This window comes from Narcine bancroftii, chromosome 10, assembly GCF_036971445.1.
Source record: "Narcine bancroftii isolate sNarBan1 chromosome 10, sNarBan1.hap1, whole genome shotgun sequence".
NCBI lineage: Eukaryota > Metazoa > Chordata > Chondrichthyes > Torpediniformes > Narcinidae > Narcine > Narcine bancroftii.
Genome location: NC_091478.1, coordinates 21,760,429 through 21,781,031, shown reverse-complemented (window position 1 = coordinate 21,781,031; position 20,603 = coordinate 21,760,429). Strand labels below are relative to the sequence as shown.

General features: G+C 41.9%; 1 protein-coding gene across 2 annotated transcripts in view; it reads right to left on the bottom strand.

Moving 5' to 3' along the window:
* Nucleotides 1–20,603, bottom strand: part of LOC138744268 (Fc receptor-like protein 5) — a 51,645-nt gene that overhangs the window by 16,729 nt on the left and 14,313 nt on the right. For both annotated transcript variants that reach the window (XM_069900101.1, XM_069900102.1), the window contains 3 exons: nucleotides 19,420–19,785; nucleotides 5,424–5,717; nucleotides 4,184–4,474 (listed from right to left, as the gene is read on the bottom strand). In XM_069900101.1, the coding sequence (XP_069756202.1) occupies nucleotides 4,184–4,474; nucleotides 5,424–5,717; nucleotides 19,420–19,785 (951 nt within the window). The remainder of the gene's footprint in view (nucleotides 1–4,183; nucleotides 4,475–5,423; nucleotides 5,718–19,419; nucleotides 19,786–20,603) is intronic.

The following is a 20,603-nucleotide window of genomic DNA, read 5'->3' as shown; positions in this document are numbered from 1 at the left end:
TGCTTCAGCAGACCACAGGGTGAAAACCCACTTCAGAGATTTATCTTCAGAAATCCAGGCCAACTCTCTATAGAGTTTTTCCAAAAGTGACATTAAACCTTGTCTCCTCGTAAAGATAGATGTACCCCTACATTCGAGCTAATGTTTATTCCTCAATTAAAATTACTAAATCTAACTTGAGAACAAATTGAGGCTACCTTTTCTGCATTGAGAATGAATGCATTTCCTTGTGCTTTGCAATGTTGTTTTAAGAACATAAGAAATTGGAGCAGGAGTTGGTTGTCTGGTCCATTGTGTCTGCTCTGCCTTTTAATAAGATCATGGTTCATCTGCACATTTTTCTAAAAACCGATGAGTATAGTCAGAGGCTCTTCAATCTCTCCTCATTTCCTTATAGAGTGTCAAGCATCACAAGACAACAATCTGCATTGCTGGCATTATTACTCGTTGGACGAAATGAAAGACTTGGATATCTATTACATTTTTTATAATCTCAGGGATGTGCAGACTGCTACAGTGATGAAGCCCTTTTGAACTGTAGTCACAATTGCAATGCAGTCAGCTTGAGCACAAGAAACTCCCACAAATAATAATATGATAATGACCAGTGAATTTGATGGAAGTATTAATATTTACAGGATGCAGGCAATGCACTCTTGATCTGTTTTGAAAGCAATTCCAAGATGCTTAAGTGAACCCATTGGAATTTCCCATCTGATTCCCAATTTCTGTGGAATAGAATGTTAAAAAGGGGAAAGGGCGGCACGGTTAGCATAGATGTTAGCATGATGCTAATTACATCACCAGTGATCCAGGTTCGAATCCCGCGCTGTCTGTAAGGAGTTTGTACGTCCTCCCTGTGACTTTGTGGGTTTTTCCCAGGTCCTCCGGTTTCCTCCCACCCTCCAAAAACTTACAGGGTTAGGCTAGTTGGGTGTGATTGGTGGCACAGCTCTCAATGCCAGAATGGCTTCTACTATGTTGTAAATAACATTTAAAATTAAAAATTAAATTAAAAAAAAAACCAATCCTAGTTGACCACTTGGTCAAGCAGGATGAATATTAACAAAATCTGTTGGTTTCCCTCCAAGTAATTTAATGGTCATCACCTTCACGAAAAAGTAAATGCAGGAATTTATTCCGTTGTGTTGGCATGGTTGCACTGTGCTAGAGTCACTTAAAATACGTTCGTTGAATGGGGTATAGAGTGTTAATGAATTAAGAAGATACTCTGCCAAATATAGGGAAGTGAATTCGTTGCAATAATAACTTGCCATATGCTTAAAATGTGCGAACTGTAGAACCACTGACTACTTAGAATAGAAGCATTTGTTTGCATTCAGTGCTGCAGTTCCACTTTTGAGAGGAACTGTGATTATCATTTTGTGAGAGGGAACGAGAGGGAGCTGCTTGATCAATATCTGCTGTGCAGAAGCTGATGGATTCTACAATTAAGGGCACTGCGACTGAGAACCTGTAGAAATTTCATCTGATGAGAGAAGAGCTATATGATTCTAACACCCTCAGGGTAGATCAGTGTGCTTCACAACCAACTGAGCTCTTCTGCAATGCAATTACTATTGTAATACAGAGAACAGCTGCTAACAGCAGCTACCTAATGACCAGATAAATTGTCCACCTGAGTGTGGGAAACGTGACCTTGGTTGATCTGAAAGGTGGCTGTGCAACAGTCCCCTACTGGTAGACTGGGACTGTCAGCTCATCTTTCTTTGAAATCCCAAACAAATCAATTTCACCACAGGAATTACCTATCTGGATTTTCTCTTTTGATGATTATAGAACATCGCAGTACAGGCTCTTCGGCCCACGATGTTGTGCTGACCTATGTAGAACCACATTGGGGTAGCTTATGAAGGGCAACTGATCTTATACTATGGCCCAATGTTGTAACTCATGAAAGGAACTTTGTGTTTCAATGGTGTGGATATGCTGGAGGGGCTGGCGTGGAATATAAAAAGTAGCATCTTCTGCTTTGTTAGATGCCCATGTAATGTTGTGAATTGCCAGCAATCTGCAGAAGCAACTTGTCTCATTCTTCTTTTTCATGGTGTTCTTTACTTGGCTTTTAGATTCATCACCCTTATGCACACAATTGCATTTAGTCTTTGAGGAGATTTGACATGTCATTGAATACTTCATCAAACTACTGCAAGTGCATTGTGGAAAGTATACCGACTGGTCACACCGTGGCTGGCTTTGTAAATTCAAGTGCCCAGGTACACAGAAGGCTGCAGAACTTAACAAACATAGCCACGATCTCCCATCCACTGAAGACAACAATATAAGGCAATGTTTCAAAAAGTCAGCCAATGCCATAAAGGACTCCCATTACCTGATTATAACCTCTTTCACTGCTTCCTTCAAGGCGAAGGTACAGAAGCCTGAAGCCCAACACCTTAAGGTTCAAGAACAGTTTCCATCCAACTGCTCTCAGGTTTTTGAACACCAACCCTCTCCCACCCCATTTACAACCTGAACCTAAACTAATATGGGACCATTAAAAAAAGTTAGAGCTATTTAAACACCATTGTTTTTCTTTCACCAACAGTAACTGTATTTATTTATCTATTCTTGATTATCCCTTTCTGTACTGGGGTATACTTGTGTCCACATCTCAAGAGAATGTTTTAGCTTTTATCATGTTGATAGCCAGATGAGCAATTTTAATGAAATGGAAAAATGACTCTTCACCTACTCATACACAGTGGTTACATGATGTAATGTCAGATTTAAGCTTGGAGAAAATTAAATACAACATTACAGATAGAAAGTTTCAATTTGAAAAGATCGGAGACCCATTCATAGAACACTATCATGACTGGCAGATTAAAGTCATTTGGATGCTCCGGCAATTCTCTTTCTAGTTTCTGAAGGATGCTATTTGATCCATACCTTTACATCCTTTTCTTTAAGGTCACCTTGATTAGAGGGAGGGGGTAGATTAGATTTAGTTTTAGATTTTTTTTGTTTTGTTTTTTTTTCTTTTTATTCCTTTTTTAGATAACTGGTTATCTACGGGTTTAATTATGGTTGTCTTAGATCATATCATCAAGTTAGACAGAAATGACTGTGTCTTGAACAAAAGATTGTATAATGCAACTTACTTGGTCTCTATTCAGGATTATTTTTAACAAATAATGCTAAATAAACAAATATGGATAGATATTTTGAATTACATTTATCTAAATTTGTGATATGCTATTTGTTATATTTATTGGACTTTGTATGTAGGAGTTATATGTTAAACTCAATAAATGTATTTTAAAAAGAAAAATAGTTTGAGTTATTTAAACACCATTGTTTTTCTTTCACAAACAGTAACTGTGAGTATTTATTTATCTATTCTTTATATTTACATCTCTTTCTGTACTGGGGTAATTTAAAGTATACTATCATAGTTGGGTTATTTGTTTGGCTGCAGAAAGTAATAATTTTGGTGTATCTTTACATTGTTACCTATTTGTATGACAATAAACTCATTATCATTATCAGAACAAGTGATTGTCCGTTAAAGGAGCTGCTGACAGGAGAGGGAGGTCATGGTATGAGATCGACGGGCTGGCCGTGGTTTACGGGGTGGGAGTGGATAGACTGACCCTTCCACATGGCCCGAAACCTTTGGTAAACTCATTATTATGTGTAGTCCTGGTCACCCAGCTGCAGGAAGGGTATAATTAATATGGAAAGAGCACAGAAGCAATTCACAGGAACATTACTAGGATTGGTGGGCTTGAATTTAAGGACAGACTGGAGCATGAGGAGCCTTATAGAGATCTGTAAAATCATAGGGGCATAAATGTCTTTTTTTCCCCCCAGGATAGGGGAATATAAAACTAGAGGGAATAGATTTCAGGTGAGAGGGGAACATTTTAAAAGGGACCTGAGGAGCACATTTTTCACACAGAGATTGGTGGCAAAATTGAATGAGTTGGTAGAGGAGGTGATAGAGGTGAGTTCAATTGTTACATTTTAAATCGATAAATGAATAAGAAAGATATAGAGGGATATGTTTGGGTGGACAATGTGATCACCAGAGACCAGCTGGGCTGATAGGCCTATTTATGTGCTACAAAATTCTTGGAATGCCTCCCAAGAAGTTACAATATTTAATAGCAACCTTGTTAAGCTCAGGAGGGAGGATTGTTCGATAACAAGTACTCACTCATCAATGCTAGTTCCACCTCGTCGCTCCATGTTTCAAACCAGCGCCCTTTTACATTAATGGCAGTGCTACACTCATAGGCAACACTTTGGTTCTCTGCCAAGCCAAGAAGAGTGAGGTTCTGAAGGCTTTCATTGTGGCTTCCAGAGTGCAGGAGCACCTTGCCCTTCCTCCATCTATACTGTACTCCCTGTGAGGTGCCGGGTACTGTGCAGAATAAATGAACAGGCTGACCTAATCCAATGGCTTCTGCTGGAGGTTCCACAACAATGGTTGGCTTGGGAGGGGGCTCTGATAAGAAAAGAGAAAAGTATCAGTACAATCAGTGAGAAAAACTTAACAGATGGGTCTTTCAAATAGTGTTGACCAACCTGATTCAATTTTTTTGATAAACTTACAGACAGTTGATGAAGCAATGACACCTATATATGGATTTTCAAAGGGATTTAATACATTTCCATAGCAGTTAGCTCAATGCCTTTACAGCGCCAGTGATCAGGACCAGCATTTGAATCCTGTGCTGTCTGTAAGAAGTTTGTACCTTCTCCCCATGTCTGCACAGGTTTTCCCCGGGGGCTCCGATTTCTTCCCACCGTTCAAAATGTACCAGGGGTGTAGGTTAATTGGGCATAAAATTGACAGCAAGGACTCGTGGGCCTAAATGGCTTGTTACCATTTAAATTAAAAAAAACCCAGAATGATTGGATAGTAAAACTGAGGTCAACTGAATTCAAATGTCAGTGTTAGGAAATGGGCTGAAAGGCAACAAGGAGAGAGCAGTTGCAATCCCGTCTAAGGGAAGGATGACGGAAAGCAACATTTGTTTGGGAGTCAGTGCTGGGACCACTGTCATCTATTCAAATTACTCAGACATGGGTGTGCAGAGTAAAACTCGAAAATTCAACTTGTGGTGTCAAAGACAAGGATGAGGGTGTAAACAGCAGGTATTTTGAAGGATATCACTGAGGTTGGAAATATATAGATCATAGAACAATACAGCACAAGGACAGGCCCTTCGGCCTATGTGTCTGTGCCACATGATGATGTCCAAATCAAATTAAAATCTGCCGCTTTCCCCTGATAGATATCACCTTCATATTCACGTTTCTGTGTCTTATGCATGATTTTTTGGAAGAGTACTTAATGGACCAAATGGCCTACATCTGCACCTATATCTTAAGTCTATGGTCTAATAATATTACCAACCTGATGGAAGTGACATTACTTTGATAAGTTGTACCTGCTACAATAACTTCAACTAAATCACTCCGTTCTTTCAGCTTCTTCCCATTGGCTGTGTTGAGTGCAGTGCAGTGATAAAAGCCACCATCCCTGGCTTTGGCGTGCTCCATGGAATAGTTCATGCCGGTGTGTATTTTCCGGACTGTCCGGATGTCCGTCGGTTTGTGCTTGTACCAATAGTATTCTATGGGGGGAGAGCCGAGAGCTGATCGACAATGCAGATGAAAAGAGCCTCCCAACAGAATCACAAGCATCCCAGGAATCTTGGTCACCACAGGTTTGGAAACTGGAACTTCAAAAACAAGGCAAGAAATTACAAGTGATTTCATTATCAGAGCCCTGCATTCACCATATGCTTGCAAAATGGATTCATGAGCTTCATTCATGCAGGTGCTACTTTAGAGAGAAAAAGATTTACCTTTATCTCGCACCTTTTAAGATGCCTCAAAGTGCCTTTGAGTGAACTGTGAACTTGATAAAGCACCATCACTCTTGAACTGAGAAAAACATGACAGTTATCGTGTGAGGTTTGCTGCCATAAATAGCAATTTGAGGTGACATGAGTCATTGCAAAGCCTCACCTCTATCCCACCAAGTTCACGGTTCTAAGCCCCATTCTTAAGACAGTAGAACAAATATCCAATGCGGTACCTCCAGGTGGGGAACTGAGGAAGTGCTGGACTTTGAAGCTGCACTGTTTTGAAGCTTGCCTTCTTTGTCAATTAACCATGAAAATGTCAAGGCCTCATGTACTGCCAAACCGAGGCCACCCGCAAATTGGAGGAACGACACCTTATATTCCATCTTGGCAGTCTCCAACCAGACAGCACGAATATTGACTTGTCGAATTTAACTCCATCCCTGAGTGTCTCTCTCTCTCTATTCCTATCCCTCTGCCCTTTCCTCCAGGTCCCCACCCCTTTCCTTCCTTCTCCTACCAGGGCCATTCCTTTTTAGCCCTCTCCCCATCACTTCTCTTCTATCCTCCCATCTGTATCCACCTATGACCTCTAACTTGTAAGCCTGTGCTCCTTCCCCTGCCCCTTCCTCCCTCCTCTCCGCTCCCCCCAACTTTTTTTTCCTGGCCTCTTCCTTTTTTTGCTTATACCTGACAAAAGGCTCAGGCCCGAAATGTTGGTTTCCCATGACTTCCTATGGATGCATTTGTGTATTGCACATGACCCAAATCAGATTTCTCTGGTGTTTTTTGGGAGTTGGCTGTGTGCACATTTGGTGTCTTTCCAATTCTACAGACAATACTACAGTACATATCAACTATGTTCTTTAGGACTGGATGTTAATATCCCTTATTGCACTCATGAGACTTGCTGCCAAGATGCTGCGGGGTAGCCAAGTGAGTGCTGGCATCTTCTGGGTTATCAAGTGGGCGCCCTCCTTCCTCAGTGCTTTGTTGATGGACCCACGACACCTCCAGAGGGTTCAGCAGAGAATCTCGGTGTCCCAGGTTCATCCCCGAGATGCCATTCACTCATTTGGAGGCCCAGATGGAATCCTTTCTCTTCATCCAGAGCCACTATCACTTTCAGCAGATCTGGAGATTTTTGACTGCTTTTTGGTATATCACAACTCCCGGAGTAGCCTTGATGTCGACGTGGCTACAAATCCTCTGCAGCCTAGTTCAACTGGTCAGACCCTTGCCTTCCAGCCACGTGGCTGCACATCAGCCGCAAGCTCAGTGTACCTCAATTTCTTGTGCTCATAAGCCTCCACCATTGTATCCTCCCAGGGAACTGTAAGCTTGATTATATAAACAAGATGGAGTGAGGCTGACCACAACACAAGGTCTGGTCTGAAGTTCATTTCCGTGATTTCATTTGGGAAGCAGAGCCTCTGGCCTAAATCTGCCACCATCTTCCAATCACATGCCCTGCTTAGCTGCCCGGAATATGATCTTGATGTGGCGATTCCGGCTTGACCCTCACCTTCCTGGACAAATGCTGTTAACGGCGAGCACGATGAAGGGGGAGGTAGAGTGTTAATACTCATCCGCTGATTTTCCAGCACTGCTGCGAGACACTGTAGCACCTGGTTACAACACCACATGTATTGAAGAGGACCCCACATGCTCCTTCTGCCAGACTTCAGCCACATTACATGTCTCTATCTCCCACAGCTCTTTCCAAGGGATCTTCCTTTCTCCACTCCCTCCCATCCTGTCCATTGCCCTTGCTTTGCCTGAGCGATGGTCTTTGCGTACCTTGCCTCTTCCTCCTGTAATTGGCTGTAAACATCTCGAGGTGGGAGATTGTGAAAGATAATACATATGCCCATCTTCAAACACCCTCATTTTTTTTAAGACAGGATGCTGAATTTAATTATTTTTTGCAAATTTATTGTTAGTACCATAGAACACTACAGCACAGAAACTGGCCCTTTGGGCCTTCTAGTCCGTGCTAAACTATTTTTCTGTCTCGTCCCATTGATTTACATCTGGACTCTCCATATCCCTCCTGTCCATGTACCTGTCCAAATTTTTCTTGATGATTAATGCTTTCAATATAAATTTGTCCAGAAGTATCCTAATTAAAACAAAATCAAAAAATATTGCTTGTTTTTCTGCACATTGAATTCGATGCAGTTAGCAAACAGCTCAATTTATTTTGATCATGGAACACAAGTATTATTGAGGCTTTGTGTTGACAAGGAAATTATCGGGGAGGAGACTGGAAGGGATGGTACATCCTGGAATGTTTGTATCCTGCCAGAAGGGTTGACTGTCTGAGCAAGGTTGGTAGCTTGTTGGCAAAGATGGTACTCTATTGACAGTGTTTGTACTTTCTTTACAGGGTTGGTCGTGTGAGGTAGAGTTAATACTCACCTCAAGGCTGATCCCTGGCAGGATTAATACCTGTTGGCAAGTTGAATGTTCCCTCGTGTGGTTTGTACAATGTCGAGAGGGTAGGCATTCCCTGGCTATGTTAGTCTCCCTTGCATATGTTCCTGGCAGGCTAGTCTGCTTCTAGCAGATTTATGATCTTGATGGCAATGTTAGTATTTCCAAGCAGGGTTAGTACTCTGCTGTCAAGGTCGGTAAACCCCGGCAAGGACTCTCCTAGCAGGATTCATGTCTTACTGGCAAATCTGGTTATCTCATTCCCCTGGCATGGATAATGTTTATCTGGCAAGGTTGTGACAGGACATTAATAGCTTAATGAAAGAAAAGCATTCTACATTTATTTATCAAGACCTTACCTTATCCCAATAACTCTTGCTTCAATGCAAGACATTAGATTTGCATGTGTGTTATGTCAGGATGTGCATTTGCAGTGTGTTACACTGAGGACCGGTCAATGCTGTTTTGTTGGGTTGTACTTGTACAATTGGATGATAAATCAACGATAAATCAACGAATTTGGCTTTTCCACTGGAATGTGTGAATGGCACTTTGATTTATTTGATCCATTTTTTGTCACAACTCCATTATGAATTGATTTTATTTCTGGGTGTGCTGGGCTTGAACTCTTTTGGATGACTGATGATTGGAGGATAAATGGGCTCTGCAGTCAGCTGTGGAATGAAACCCAGCCACTCCTCACACTCTGGGACCCTGAGCAACCTGCTGATGGTGCCATCTGCCGGCATGTAAAGGATCTTCAGTTGTTTGGAAGAACAGCAACATGATCCTGACATTCAAAACCTTTAATATGTTCCAATTAACAGGTAGAGAATGAACGTTTTAATCATGCTTTTCCTTGAAAAGAAGCAATAAGTGTTCATGAAGAGTGCAGTATAGCTTGCTGTAGTCTTTCAAATATTAAGGGGATCTGATGGTTCATATTGTTCATCTCTCCCGGCCCCTCTTCTCCTCCCCTTCCCCCACTCAGATTCCCTTCTTTTCGCCTCCCTGTTCTTGCTCCACCACAAGGAGCCATGTGAACTCTTCTATTTATCTGTCAAAACCTTCTGTGGTCAAGGATGGTTGTGGGCTGTTCTGTTCTGATGCATTGGGAAGGATTGCCCTCAGATGTCCCTGTTGGAAACCTCACACTGATGCAAGCTTAAATGACCACTTTGGCAGGCTGACAGGAAAATCCTTGACTGCTGTATCTGTTGAATAACTCTGTGACAAATACTGACTCAGGGTCATTCCGTTTTGGACCAGCTTGAAATTCAATCCATTAAGTTGGGTGCTTGGTCAAGAAAATTACACATTAAAAAAAAAATTCACACTAATATTAGAGGCAGAAAACTAATTTCCTGCTTAAGTAGGAGTGTTCCAACCTATATGGGATGAATGGAATCCCTTAGATAGGATATGTTAGCATTGAAGTTCTTTCCCTCTTTGCAAACCACTGACCTGAACACATTAGCTCAACTTTTGCCATAGCCACTGAAGCATTTAAAAGTGCTTAACTAAAATTAAATTTGGAATAAGAATCTGGTAACTGTAGTGCTGTTTGAAGGATATCTGCAACTCTTACCCTGTCAGGCCTACAGATGACTACAATCCCATACCAATTCTGTTAACACTTCACCACCATCTGATATTACCCAGCAGGTTACCTAGTCCAACGGGAATTGGGGATGGATCATTGTCTGCAATGATCAAAACCAATGACTGAATAAATACATTACCATTAGCTGGCAATGAACTTCTCTTGAATCATGTTATGCAATCAGAAATAATTGTTCCACAATGTCAAGAGGCTCTGAGACACTTCACAAACAATGAAGTACTTTTAAAGATGCATTACCTGAACAGTACTGGCATTTACAATTAGTTTCGGATGGAGAAATAGAACAATTGTGTGAAAATTTTGTATATTATATATACTTAGGCAAATGAGGAGTTATTATTAATTGACAGTTTTCAGCATGGATATGTCTATTATATTTTAAATTGGTTTGTATAAGGCATTTAATATTGAGGAGTGTACAAACTTACATAGTAAAACATGAAAGTCTGCAGATACTATGATAAGGGCTCAGGCCCGAAACATCAGCAATATATCTTTGCTTTTTATGGATGCTGAAAGATCGGCTATGTTCCTCCAACATTTTGGTGTATTTTTATAACAAACTTACAGAAAACAACTCTTTACTTTTGCGTTTTGAAATAGGGAAAAAAGGCTCATAATCTCCACATTTTCAAAGTGGCTACTTAAATTACTTCCTTCATTCCCCCTTCTTTCAGAACATAATCACACTATCCATATCAGTTAGTGGCAAACACGTCTCAGTTTTGTTCTTGCTGGGAACTCAAGTCAGATTGGCTGCACTTGCGAGTTCGACAATGAAGAACAATGTTTACCCCATTCAGAGCCACCACTCAGGATCAAGTACAGCTAATAGAAGATGATTCGGACACACAAATGCTGATTTACACTATCATCCCTTTCCATTTTCCTGAAGACATTAGAGCTATTTGCTCATGTCAACTCTGATTCTGCAATGGGGTTTGAAGCAGATAGGATTGTTATCCAACTTGCTGAGGGCATTTCTATCAAGGGAGCCAGAATCATTAATATAGTCATTATTTAGACTTTATGAAGGAGTCATACCAAAATGTTGACTGACCATTTCTACCCACGAGTGCTGTCTGACCGCTGAGTTTCTCCAGCAGTTCTTTGCCTGCTTAAGATTGTAGCATCTGCAGCTTTTGTGCTTCTCATCCTGAGGTGTTTTCTATCCAATGCATACCATGTGCAATTCATGTTGTTCTTTTTCATTTTATGAATACACAAGCTTCCATCCCAACCTTCATCCCAACTGTATAGATTTCAATCTCCTTACTTTCTCCAGCAAATGCTCCTAAACCACTATATCTCCCACCACAGAGACTGCACAGACTCCCCTTCCTCAGTAAGAGTAAAGGCTCCTATCTACCAACCCTTCCCCCCGCTCAAGTCTCCAATCTCTTCATAGTGATGATACGCTCTCCCTATCTTCCCCTTTACAGTGACAGTAAAGGCTCCTCTTCCTTTTTCTCCTCAATGGCGTGAAGCAAGGCTGTGTTCTCGCACCAACTCTCTTTTCAATCTTCTTCAGCATGATGCTGAACCAAGCCATGAAAGATCTCAACAATGAAGACGCTGTTTACATCCGGTACCGCCCGGATGGCAGTCTCTTCAATCTGAGGCGCCTGCAAGCTCGCACCAAGACACAAGAGAAACTTGTCCGTGAACTACTCTTTGCAGACGATGCCGCTTTAGTTGCCCATTCAGAGCCAGCTCTTCAGTGCTTGACGTCCTGTTTTGCGGAAACTGCCAAAATGTTTGGCCTGGAAGTCAGCCTGAAGAAAACGGAGTCCTCCATCAGCCAGCTCCCCACCATGACTACCAGCCCCCCCACATCTCCATCGGGCACACAAAACTCAAAACAGTCAACCAGTTTACCTATCTCGGCTGCACCATTTCATCAGATGCAAGGATCGACAATGAGATAGACAACAGACTCGCAAGGGCAAATAGCGCCTTTGGAAGACTACACAAAAGAGTCTGGAAAAACAACCAACTGAAAAACCTCACAAAGATAAGCGTATACAGAGCCGTTGTCATACCCACACTCCTGTTCGGCTCCGAATCATGGGTCCTCTACCGGCATCACCTACGGCTCCTAGAACGCTTCCACCAGCGTTGTCTCCGCTCCATCCTCAACATTCATTGGAGCGACTTCATCCCTAACATCGAAGTACTCGAGATGGCAGAGGCCGACAGCATCGAGTCCACACTGCTGAAGATCCAGCTGCGCTGGGTGGGTCACGTCTCCAGAATGGAGGACCATCGCCTTCCCAAGATCGTGTTATATGGCGAGCTCTCCACTGGCCACCGTGACAGAGGTGCACCAAAGAAGAGGTACAAGGACTGCCTAAAGAAATCTCTTGGTGCCTGCCACATTGACCACCGCCAGTGGGCTGATATCGCCTTAAACCGTGCATCTTGGCGCCTCAAAGTTCGGCGGGCAGCAACCTCCTTTGAAGAAGACCGCAGAGCCCACCTCACTGACAAAAGACAAAGGAGGAAAAACCCAACACCCAACCCCAACCCACCAATTTTCCCCTGCAACCGCTGCAACCGTGTCTGCCTGTCCCGCATCGGACTTGTCAGCCACAATCGAGCCTGCAGCTGACGTGGGCATTTACCCCCTCCATAAATCTTCGTCCGCGAAGCCAAGCCAAGGAAGATCTATCCACATGGCAACAGAGGCCTATCTGTCAGCACTGAATCTAATTATTAATTTCTCTCCAGAAGACCTCACCAAGTCACACAGTTTGATGGGCAGTAAGTGTCAGGGAGTCCTAGAATTTTACAGCATTGCAACAGGTCCATAGCGCAACTTGTCCACGTTATCCAAACCAGTCTTATTTGCCTGCATTCGGTTCATTTCCCTCCAAACCTTCCCGATCCACGTACATGTCTAAATGAGTAAAAACACCATGCTGGAGAAATTCAGCAAGTCAAATGCTGTATGTTATAAAGCAAAGATATATAACCAATGCTTCAAGCTTGGGCCCTTTATTAAGGTATGAAAAAATGTAGACAGGCGCCTGGACAAAATGGTGGTGGGGGGAGGAGCACAGGTAGGAGGTAATAGGTGGATAAGGGAGGGAGGATACACCAGCAAGCTGGAGGAGGGGGATGACTGTGAATGGAGAGGGAAGGGGGTGGAGAGCTGGAGGAAAGAAGACAAAAGGAAAGGAAAGGGAGGGAAAACAGAGAGTAGGCTAGCAGTAATTAGAGAAGTTGATGCTAATGCCATCCGGTTGAAGAGTGTCCAAATGGAAAATTAAGAGTTGCTTCTTCAATTTACAGGTCATGAGGTCATGGACAGATGCGTCTAAATAACCTTTAAATGGTACAATTGTCCACTCTACCATTTCCTCTGGCAATTCCTTCAATATCTCCACCACTCTGTGTGAAGATGTGCTGCTCAGGACCATTTTAAACCTTTCCACTCTCACCTTAAAGCTATGCCTTCTAGTTTGAGACTCCCTTACCTGTTAATAAAAGACTATGAGTATTTACAGTGATGTCCACATCCCAAGAAAGAATTAAAAACAGATCAGGAGTAAAACTTTTCTTCCTCATCCTATCAAGGGATTTTAAACATGTTCACAATGATTGAGCCCAATGTGAATTCACAAATGAGAAGCATCTTTTATTTTCATGATGGTTCAACTGCTGTCCTTGGAAAGACAGGAAAGTCTTTCTGAAAGAAGGGATACATCGGTGGCAAGTTGGCACAGAAATATATGATGCGGAGCTGTGGTCCCTTAGAATTTGCATCAAAGTAGAGTAGATGAGAAATTTCCTGTGTTTTTTTTTAAAATTTGGTGTTATTTTCTCTATAATTTATTCTAGCTTTTTTGGAGACAGCATTGCTAGGAGATGGGCGAATTAGGAATGTTAAGTAAATGGAATAGAACAATACAACATGGTACAGGCCCTTCCGCTGTTGATATTGAGCTGCCTCATATATGCCTTCCTAAAAATAAAGTACGAAACCCTCCCTACCCCCTTACCCTCTATTTTTCTTTCATCCATGTGTCTGTCTAAGAGTTTCTTAAATGTCCCCAATGTTTCAGCCTCCACCGCCATCCCCAGCAAGGCATTTCAGGCACCCACAACTCTGTGTAAAAATTTTTACCCCTGATGTCTCCCCTAAACTTCCCTCCCTTAATTTTTTTACATATGTCCTCTGGTGTTTGCTGATCCTGCAACTGGAACTAGGAGAGAATCCAGTATAAAATTATGATTCTTAAACTATATGGAAATATTGAGTAAACAGTTGCCAAACTTCTTCAAATTTAAAAGATGTATCAAATTTTCTCCAAACTTAAACAAGACATGACAGCAGAAAGCCATTGAAGTAGAGTAGGTCAGTTAGGATCCTTCCATTTAAGTAATATGGCTTTTCTCGCCAATAATGTTGAAAAAGCAATTATTCGCTAAGCAGAGACAGGCATATGCCCAGTCAATGCTGGTATGATTCCAAAAATAGCTGTTAATAGATTTGGTTGCAATCCTAATCCTAGAACTTTTGTTAGGGTTTCAAAGACACCTTTCCAAAAATTAACTAACTTTGAATATGAGCAGAACATATGAGTTAAAATGGATACCTCAGCTTTGCATCTTTCACAAGTAGGGTTTACACTGGGAAAAATGCAGGCCAACTTATCTTTAGGCATATGTGCCCGATATACGACCTTGAACTGAATCAAGGAATGATGGGCACAAATTGATGAAGTATTTATGAGTCGAAAAATATGATCCCATTGTGATAGTACAGATTCTATCACCAATGTGTATATGTATAGATTGTAGTGTAGGATGATTGTGATTGGCTGAGAGCATAGCCACGCCTACTGGCAGGTCTTAAAGGGTTGTTCCTAGCCAGACCAGATCATTCTGGATTGGTTGACCTACATGTGATACCCTCCAATCTTCTAGTTAATAAAAGCCTTGGTTTGGATCAACAAGCCTTTGATTCTTTCGACATGCTCTACAATTTTATTGACTAGAAAGTTTTAAAGGGATGGAGCGTATGCTACGGCTGGAATGCCTCGACATCGACCCACAGTCGGCTACAGCCTTGAATGACTTTAAGCACTGGGTGAGGTGCTTCAAAACATACGTACAACTCTCTGACCCTGCCGTGATAGAGGACAGCCATCGACTACTAATATTGATGACTATGGTGTCCCTGAGAGTCTACTAGAGCATCCAGGACGCGAACACTTATGCCACAGCCATGAAGGTGCTGAAAGGGCTCTACAAGTGACCGGTGAATAGGGTCTACGCTCGGTACAAACTAGTGACAAGGAGGCAACAGCCCGGTGAATCCTGTAGAGCTTATATTCAAGCACTAAGGGCACTGGGCAGGGACTGTGCCTGCACAGACAGAACTGCTGCGGAGACCACAGACGATCTCATTCGGGATACCTACATGGCCGGGGTCTGATCGAATGAGGTGAGGCAGTGCCTGCTAGAGCACGGGGGAGAAAACCTAGAGGACGTGTTCCGGATTGCAGAGACAATGGAGGATGCGGTCTTAAGTATGGACGTGTACTCTCAGGGCTGGACCCCATGCTCTGATGTGAGAAGGATGCCCTCCCTCAACCCTACTACCCCCCGGCACTCTGACGGCCTGTCGGCTGCCGCTACACTGCCCAATGTGACTCCAAAGTGTTATTTCTGCGGGAGGGACAAGCACAGCAGGTTCTAGTGCCCAGCGAGAAAAGCCAGGTGCCAGAAGTGCCTTAAAAATGGCCACTTTGCTGTAGTCTGTCACTCCAAAATGGCCACTGTCAAACACAGTGCCTCGTGTGAAGCCCAACCGCCACCCTCCCATTTAAACATTTCTTCCTCAGAGCTCTCGCCCAATGAGAGTGAGGGCTCCACTGCGCGGCAGCGCCTGATGTCACGGGGCAGATGCCGAGCATGGAAGGTACAACCCACCCTCACCGCAATGACGTTGGCCTGCTTGACCCTCCCTCACGAAGCAACGTCTGACCAGGCCCCAGCCCCGACTTCACTGGCTGCCACCGCCACCATCACTGCTATATATGTATAGATTGTAGTGCAGGATGATTGTGGTTGGCTGAGAGCATATGTGCCCGATATACGACCTTGAACTGAATCAAGGAATGATGGGCACAAATTGATGAAGTATTTATGAGTCGAAAAATATGATCCCATTGTGATAGTACAGATTCTATCACCAATGTATATATGTATAGATTGTAGTGTAGGATGATTGTGATTGGCTGAGAGCATAGCCACACCTACTGGCAGGTCTTAAAGGGTTGTTCCTAGCCAGACCAGATCATTCTGGATTGGTCGACCTACATGTGATTCGCTTTAGTCTTCTAGTTAATAAAAGCCTTGGTTTGGATCAACAAGCCTTTGATTCTTTCGACATGCTCTACACCCATTGATCGTCCGGAAGCAATTCTTGGAATTCCAATCCCAAGCACCTTTAATTTTATCACTGGATATTGGTCGCAAGTTAAGTAACTGATTAAATATTGTAGCTATTAACCCTTTTTGAAGTGGATGCACCTGAAAAAGGATATCTATCATATTAGATGGATAAGCGCATGGATAATTTGAAAGTAAAGTACGCAGAAAGTCCCTAATTTGCAAGTACCTAAAAAATTCTGCCTTGCTCAAATCATATTTGTCTGCTAACTAATTGAAAGACATTAAGCCATCTCCTGCAAATAGGTCAATAGGTCTGAAAAGGTTATTACTCCTTTAGTTTTCCATATTGAAAACACCAGATCAATCAATGATGCTTAAAAAAAAATAAATTAAGATGTAAAACAAAATAGTTAATCTCAAAAAATTTACAAAACTGGAGCCAAATCCTTTTGTATGCTTAACAACTGGATTAAGATTTCTTATTCATTTTGGATAACGCCAAAGGTGGAGGAGTTCCCAGCAATGAGGCCAACGAGAACCTCCCCCCCTCCCCTAACTGAATTCCTCTCCAAATCTACCCATAAAGACGTTCATGTATGTCTGAATAATACATCCAAAAGGTAATATATTGGATATTAATAGCCCAATAACAAAATGTAAAATTAGGGAGAGCCATTACTCTGTCTTTCTTTTGTTTCTGCAATAAAGATTGACTCAATATAGGATTTTTATTATTCCAAATGTAAGATATCTTAGCGTCTACCTTGTCAAAAATATTTTGGGGATGAAGGAAGGCACTGCTTGTAAAGTATATAAAAACTTTGGTAAAATTATCATTTTAATTGCATTAAAATACAACCAACTAATGATAGCGCCATTGGAGTCCAACTGGAAAGCATTTGTTTCATATTTTCTATCAAGGGGAGATAATTATATTTATACAGATCCTTAAAATTTCTCATAATTTTAATACCCAAGTAAGTAAATTGGTCCTTAACAACTTAATTGTATTAGATATTCTGATTATTAATAGGAAAAATTCACTCTTATAAAGATTTAATTTATATCCTGAAAAACTACCAAATTCGGAAAGGAGGGGCAGCATAAAAGAAATAGATTTCTTAGGATCAGAAATACAAACTAATAAATTGTCCGCATATAGTGAAACCTTATGTATCGTATCACCCCTCTTGATTCTTTGAACGTCTGCGCGGTCTCGAAGAGCAATAGCTAAAGGCTCCAGAGCCAAATTAAATAGCAAAGGACTAAGAGGGCAGCCCTGCTGAGTGCCCCTCGACAGCCTAAAATAAAGAGACTTTTGGTTATTAGATTGCTGCCTGCAATCTCTTGTCTCCATATTTTTATGGAAGTTTCTTTCAAGAATGAGAGGAAGGGTATGCTATAATATCTGAGGATGCCTGCTGAATGGTGAAACACCCAAATGATAACTACCTCACCCACAATCATCATTTATATCCTTCATGGTGCTATCTTAGCAAATCAATTAGAACCATTCAAACTCAATCTCTATTACCTCCAGGGGGAAGGATAGTGGGTGCATAGGAATAAGTTGCCCCCCAAGTTATATGGTCCTGATCAGAAGTATATTGTTAATCCTTAATCATCATTGCGTCCAAATCATGAAGCTCCTTACTCAATATCACCTTCAGTACAGGGAGAGCACCAGTTCAAGGTGTTCAAGTTCACCGCTACCCTCTTAGGAGCGATTGTGGATGAGCAACTAATTCACATTCTGTTCATTAATAAAATAAAATGTTTAGCTCAAAATTCCAGAGGTTGTGAGTTTTAGCACTGAGATCTGTTACTACAAACTCATTAATATTAATAATAGAGTATTCATGGTTAGCTGATATGATTAATATTTGCATTACAACGATAAATACTCATCTGAATCCCACCTCAATCATACTCTCCTGTTGGGCAGAAGATACACAAGTTTGAATACATTCACCTCCAAATTCAAAGACAATTTACTTCCTTCTATTATCAGACTTTTGAATGGTCCTCCCATTGGTACAAGATAATGCCTTGTAATGTTTAAATGTACTTTTCTCTTTAACCCTCTACCGTGCACTTTTAGTTTGTAGTAACATTATTATGATTTTTGCGGTTGGGCTTCACACGAGGCACTGTGTTTGACAGTGGCCATTTTGGAGCGACAGACTACAGCAAAGTGGCCATTTTTAAGGCACTTCTGGCGCCTGACTTTTCTCGCTGGGCACTAGGACCTGCTGTGCTTGTCCCTCCCGCAGAAATAGTTGCATTGGCATATTCTTACTGCATTATGTAGAGGTTGATTTGCCTGGGTAATGCACTACACAAAGTTTTCACTGCATCTTGGTACATGTGACAATAAGCAATTCAACTGAAATGAGACACACTCGCAGTAAAATTCTTCAGCTCACCAGTTTCAATGCACAAAACAGGATTTCCCTCCTTGTACTAACAATGGTTGATTTGAGAAATTTATGTACTGAAGATATTCTGCCTTATTTATCTCTTCTCCAATGTTGCCCTCTTTCTTAAACTTACCAAGTGGCGATGCATCTAACAATGGACAGGTGAACTGGCCCTGCTTGTAATCCACGCGGCCGGGCAGCTGGCCAAAATGGTGCCGTCGGGGGGGGGGGTTTCCCCTTCTTCTCAGCACCGGGCTCAGAAGCCCACACTGGGGGACCATGTGATGCCCGAGTGACGCTGGCGGCCCCCCTGTGCGGTTCTCAGCCAGGTCCGGGCTGGGAGTATAAGTCCAGCCCGGCAGCCAGCAATAAACCAGTTTTCTGCTCACTGAGCTCAACCCGTATGGTTGTGTGTTCTTTCAGTAGCAGTGTAGCTGCCGCTACAGAATGAACATTTAACTAGACGGAAAATAAAAAATTGAAAAATCAACCAAAATACTACATTAACAATGATAATGACATGAAGAAACATCAAAGTGGCAAAATCAAATGCTGAATGTTCAAAGCAATCCATTTACATCCCAGATAAAGAAAAGACAGTTCCATGATTTGTGACCTCTGTTCAAGGTCATACATGAAAAAAAAATGTATCTGTCTTTTCACTTGACTGAAGCCTTGTGTGGTTATTTACCTTCCAAAATATCAAGGAAAATATCTTTATGGAGGCTCCTCTTCTTCACCATCCCTTTATAATGCCAAATAATCTCACACCGATAATATGTCCCATCGTTGCTTTCCAAATCATTGATCACTAACGACATGTTGGGCTGGAATAGCGGATTCATCCAGACACGACCTGCATACTCCTTTGCTGTTATGTTAATGTGAGTTCCATTGGTGTAAACCAGCGTTTCCCTCGGCTGGTATTTATGCCAGCTGATGTTGACAATCTGGAGCAAATTTTCATTTAAGCCGGTCAGTTCACATGGGAGTAGAGCAGATCTTCCTTTCAGTCCTTTTGTCTCTGTAACACCATCTAACCTCAAGCGACAGTCACCTGCATATAAAGTACAGATAAATAGAGAAGTGTCAGTGAATCAACATTCCTTTCCCTCCTTTGCTGTACTGACCAATACATAGAGTTTTTAAGATTACCATATCATTTGCAAAATTCCCAATGTGATTTGATAACTATTTATACCATAAATTTTAGAGTACAATATTAGTGTATGGAAAGAAACAATCTATTTGAGGAAGGGCTCATGCCCAAAATGTTATTTTTACTACATAAAGTACAATGTGTGACCTGCTGAGTTTCTCCAGCATTGAGTCTTTACTACAATCACAGCATCAGCAGGCTTTCGTGTATAATCTACTTGACCAACAGTCTTCATAACCCATATTGAAAGGAAGTACAAAGCTAATTGGTACACGGAGATACCATTCATTTTTAAATTCCCCAACTTGATCATGCAGTTAGATATTTGTCATTATATTAAAATTTTGGAACTTCTGCCTCAACACCACTGTGAAAGTACTTCATCTGAAGGAGATTAATAGTTCAAGTTCCGTCTGGGCACTCCCCAGCCAGATGGCATTAACATCGACTTTTCCAGTTTCTGCTATCCTGCTCTTCTCCTCCCCCTTTCCCTCCCTTCCCCCTCTATTCACCTAGCCATCCCTCCTCCTCTTGATCACTGATGTCTCATTCCCCCCACCCCCCCTTCTCCACCTATCATCACCTGCCTTTGTGACTACTCCTCCCCACTACTCTTTTGCTTGGGCGCCTGCTGATATTTTTCCATACCTTGATGAAGGGCTTAAGCCCGAAATGATGGTTATGTATTTTTACCTTTGCTATATAAAGAACACTGC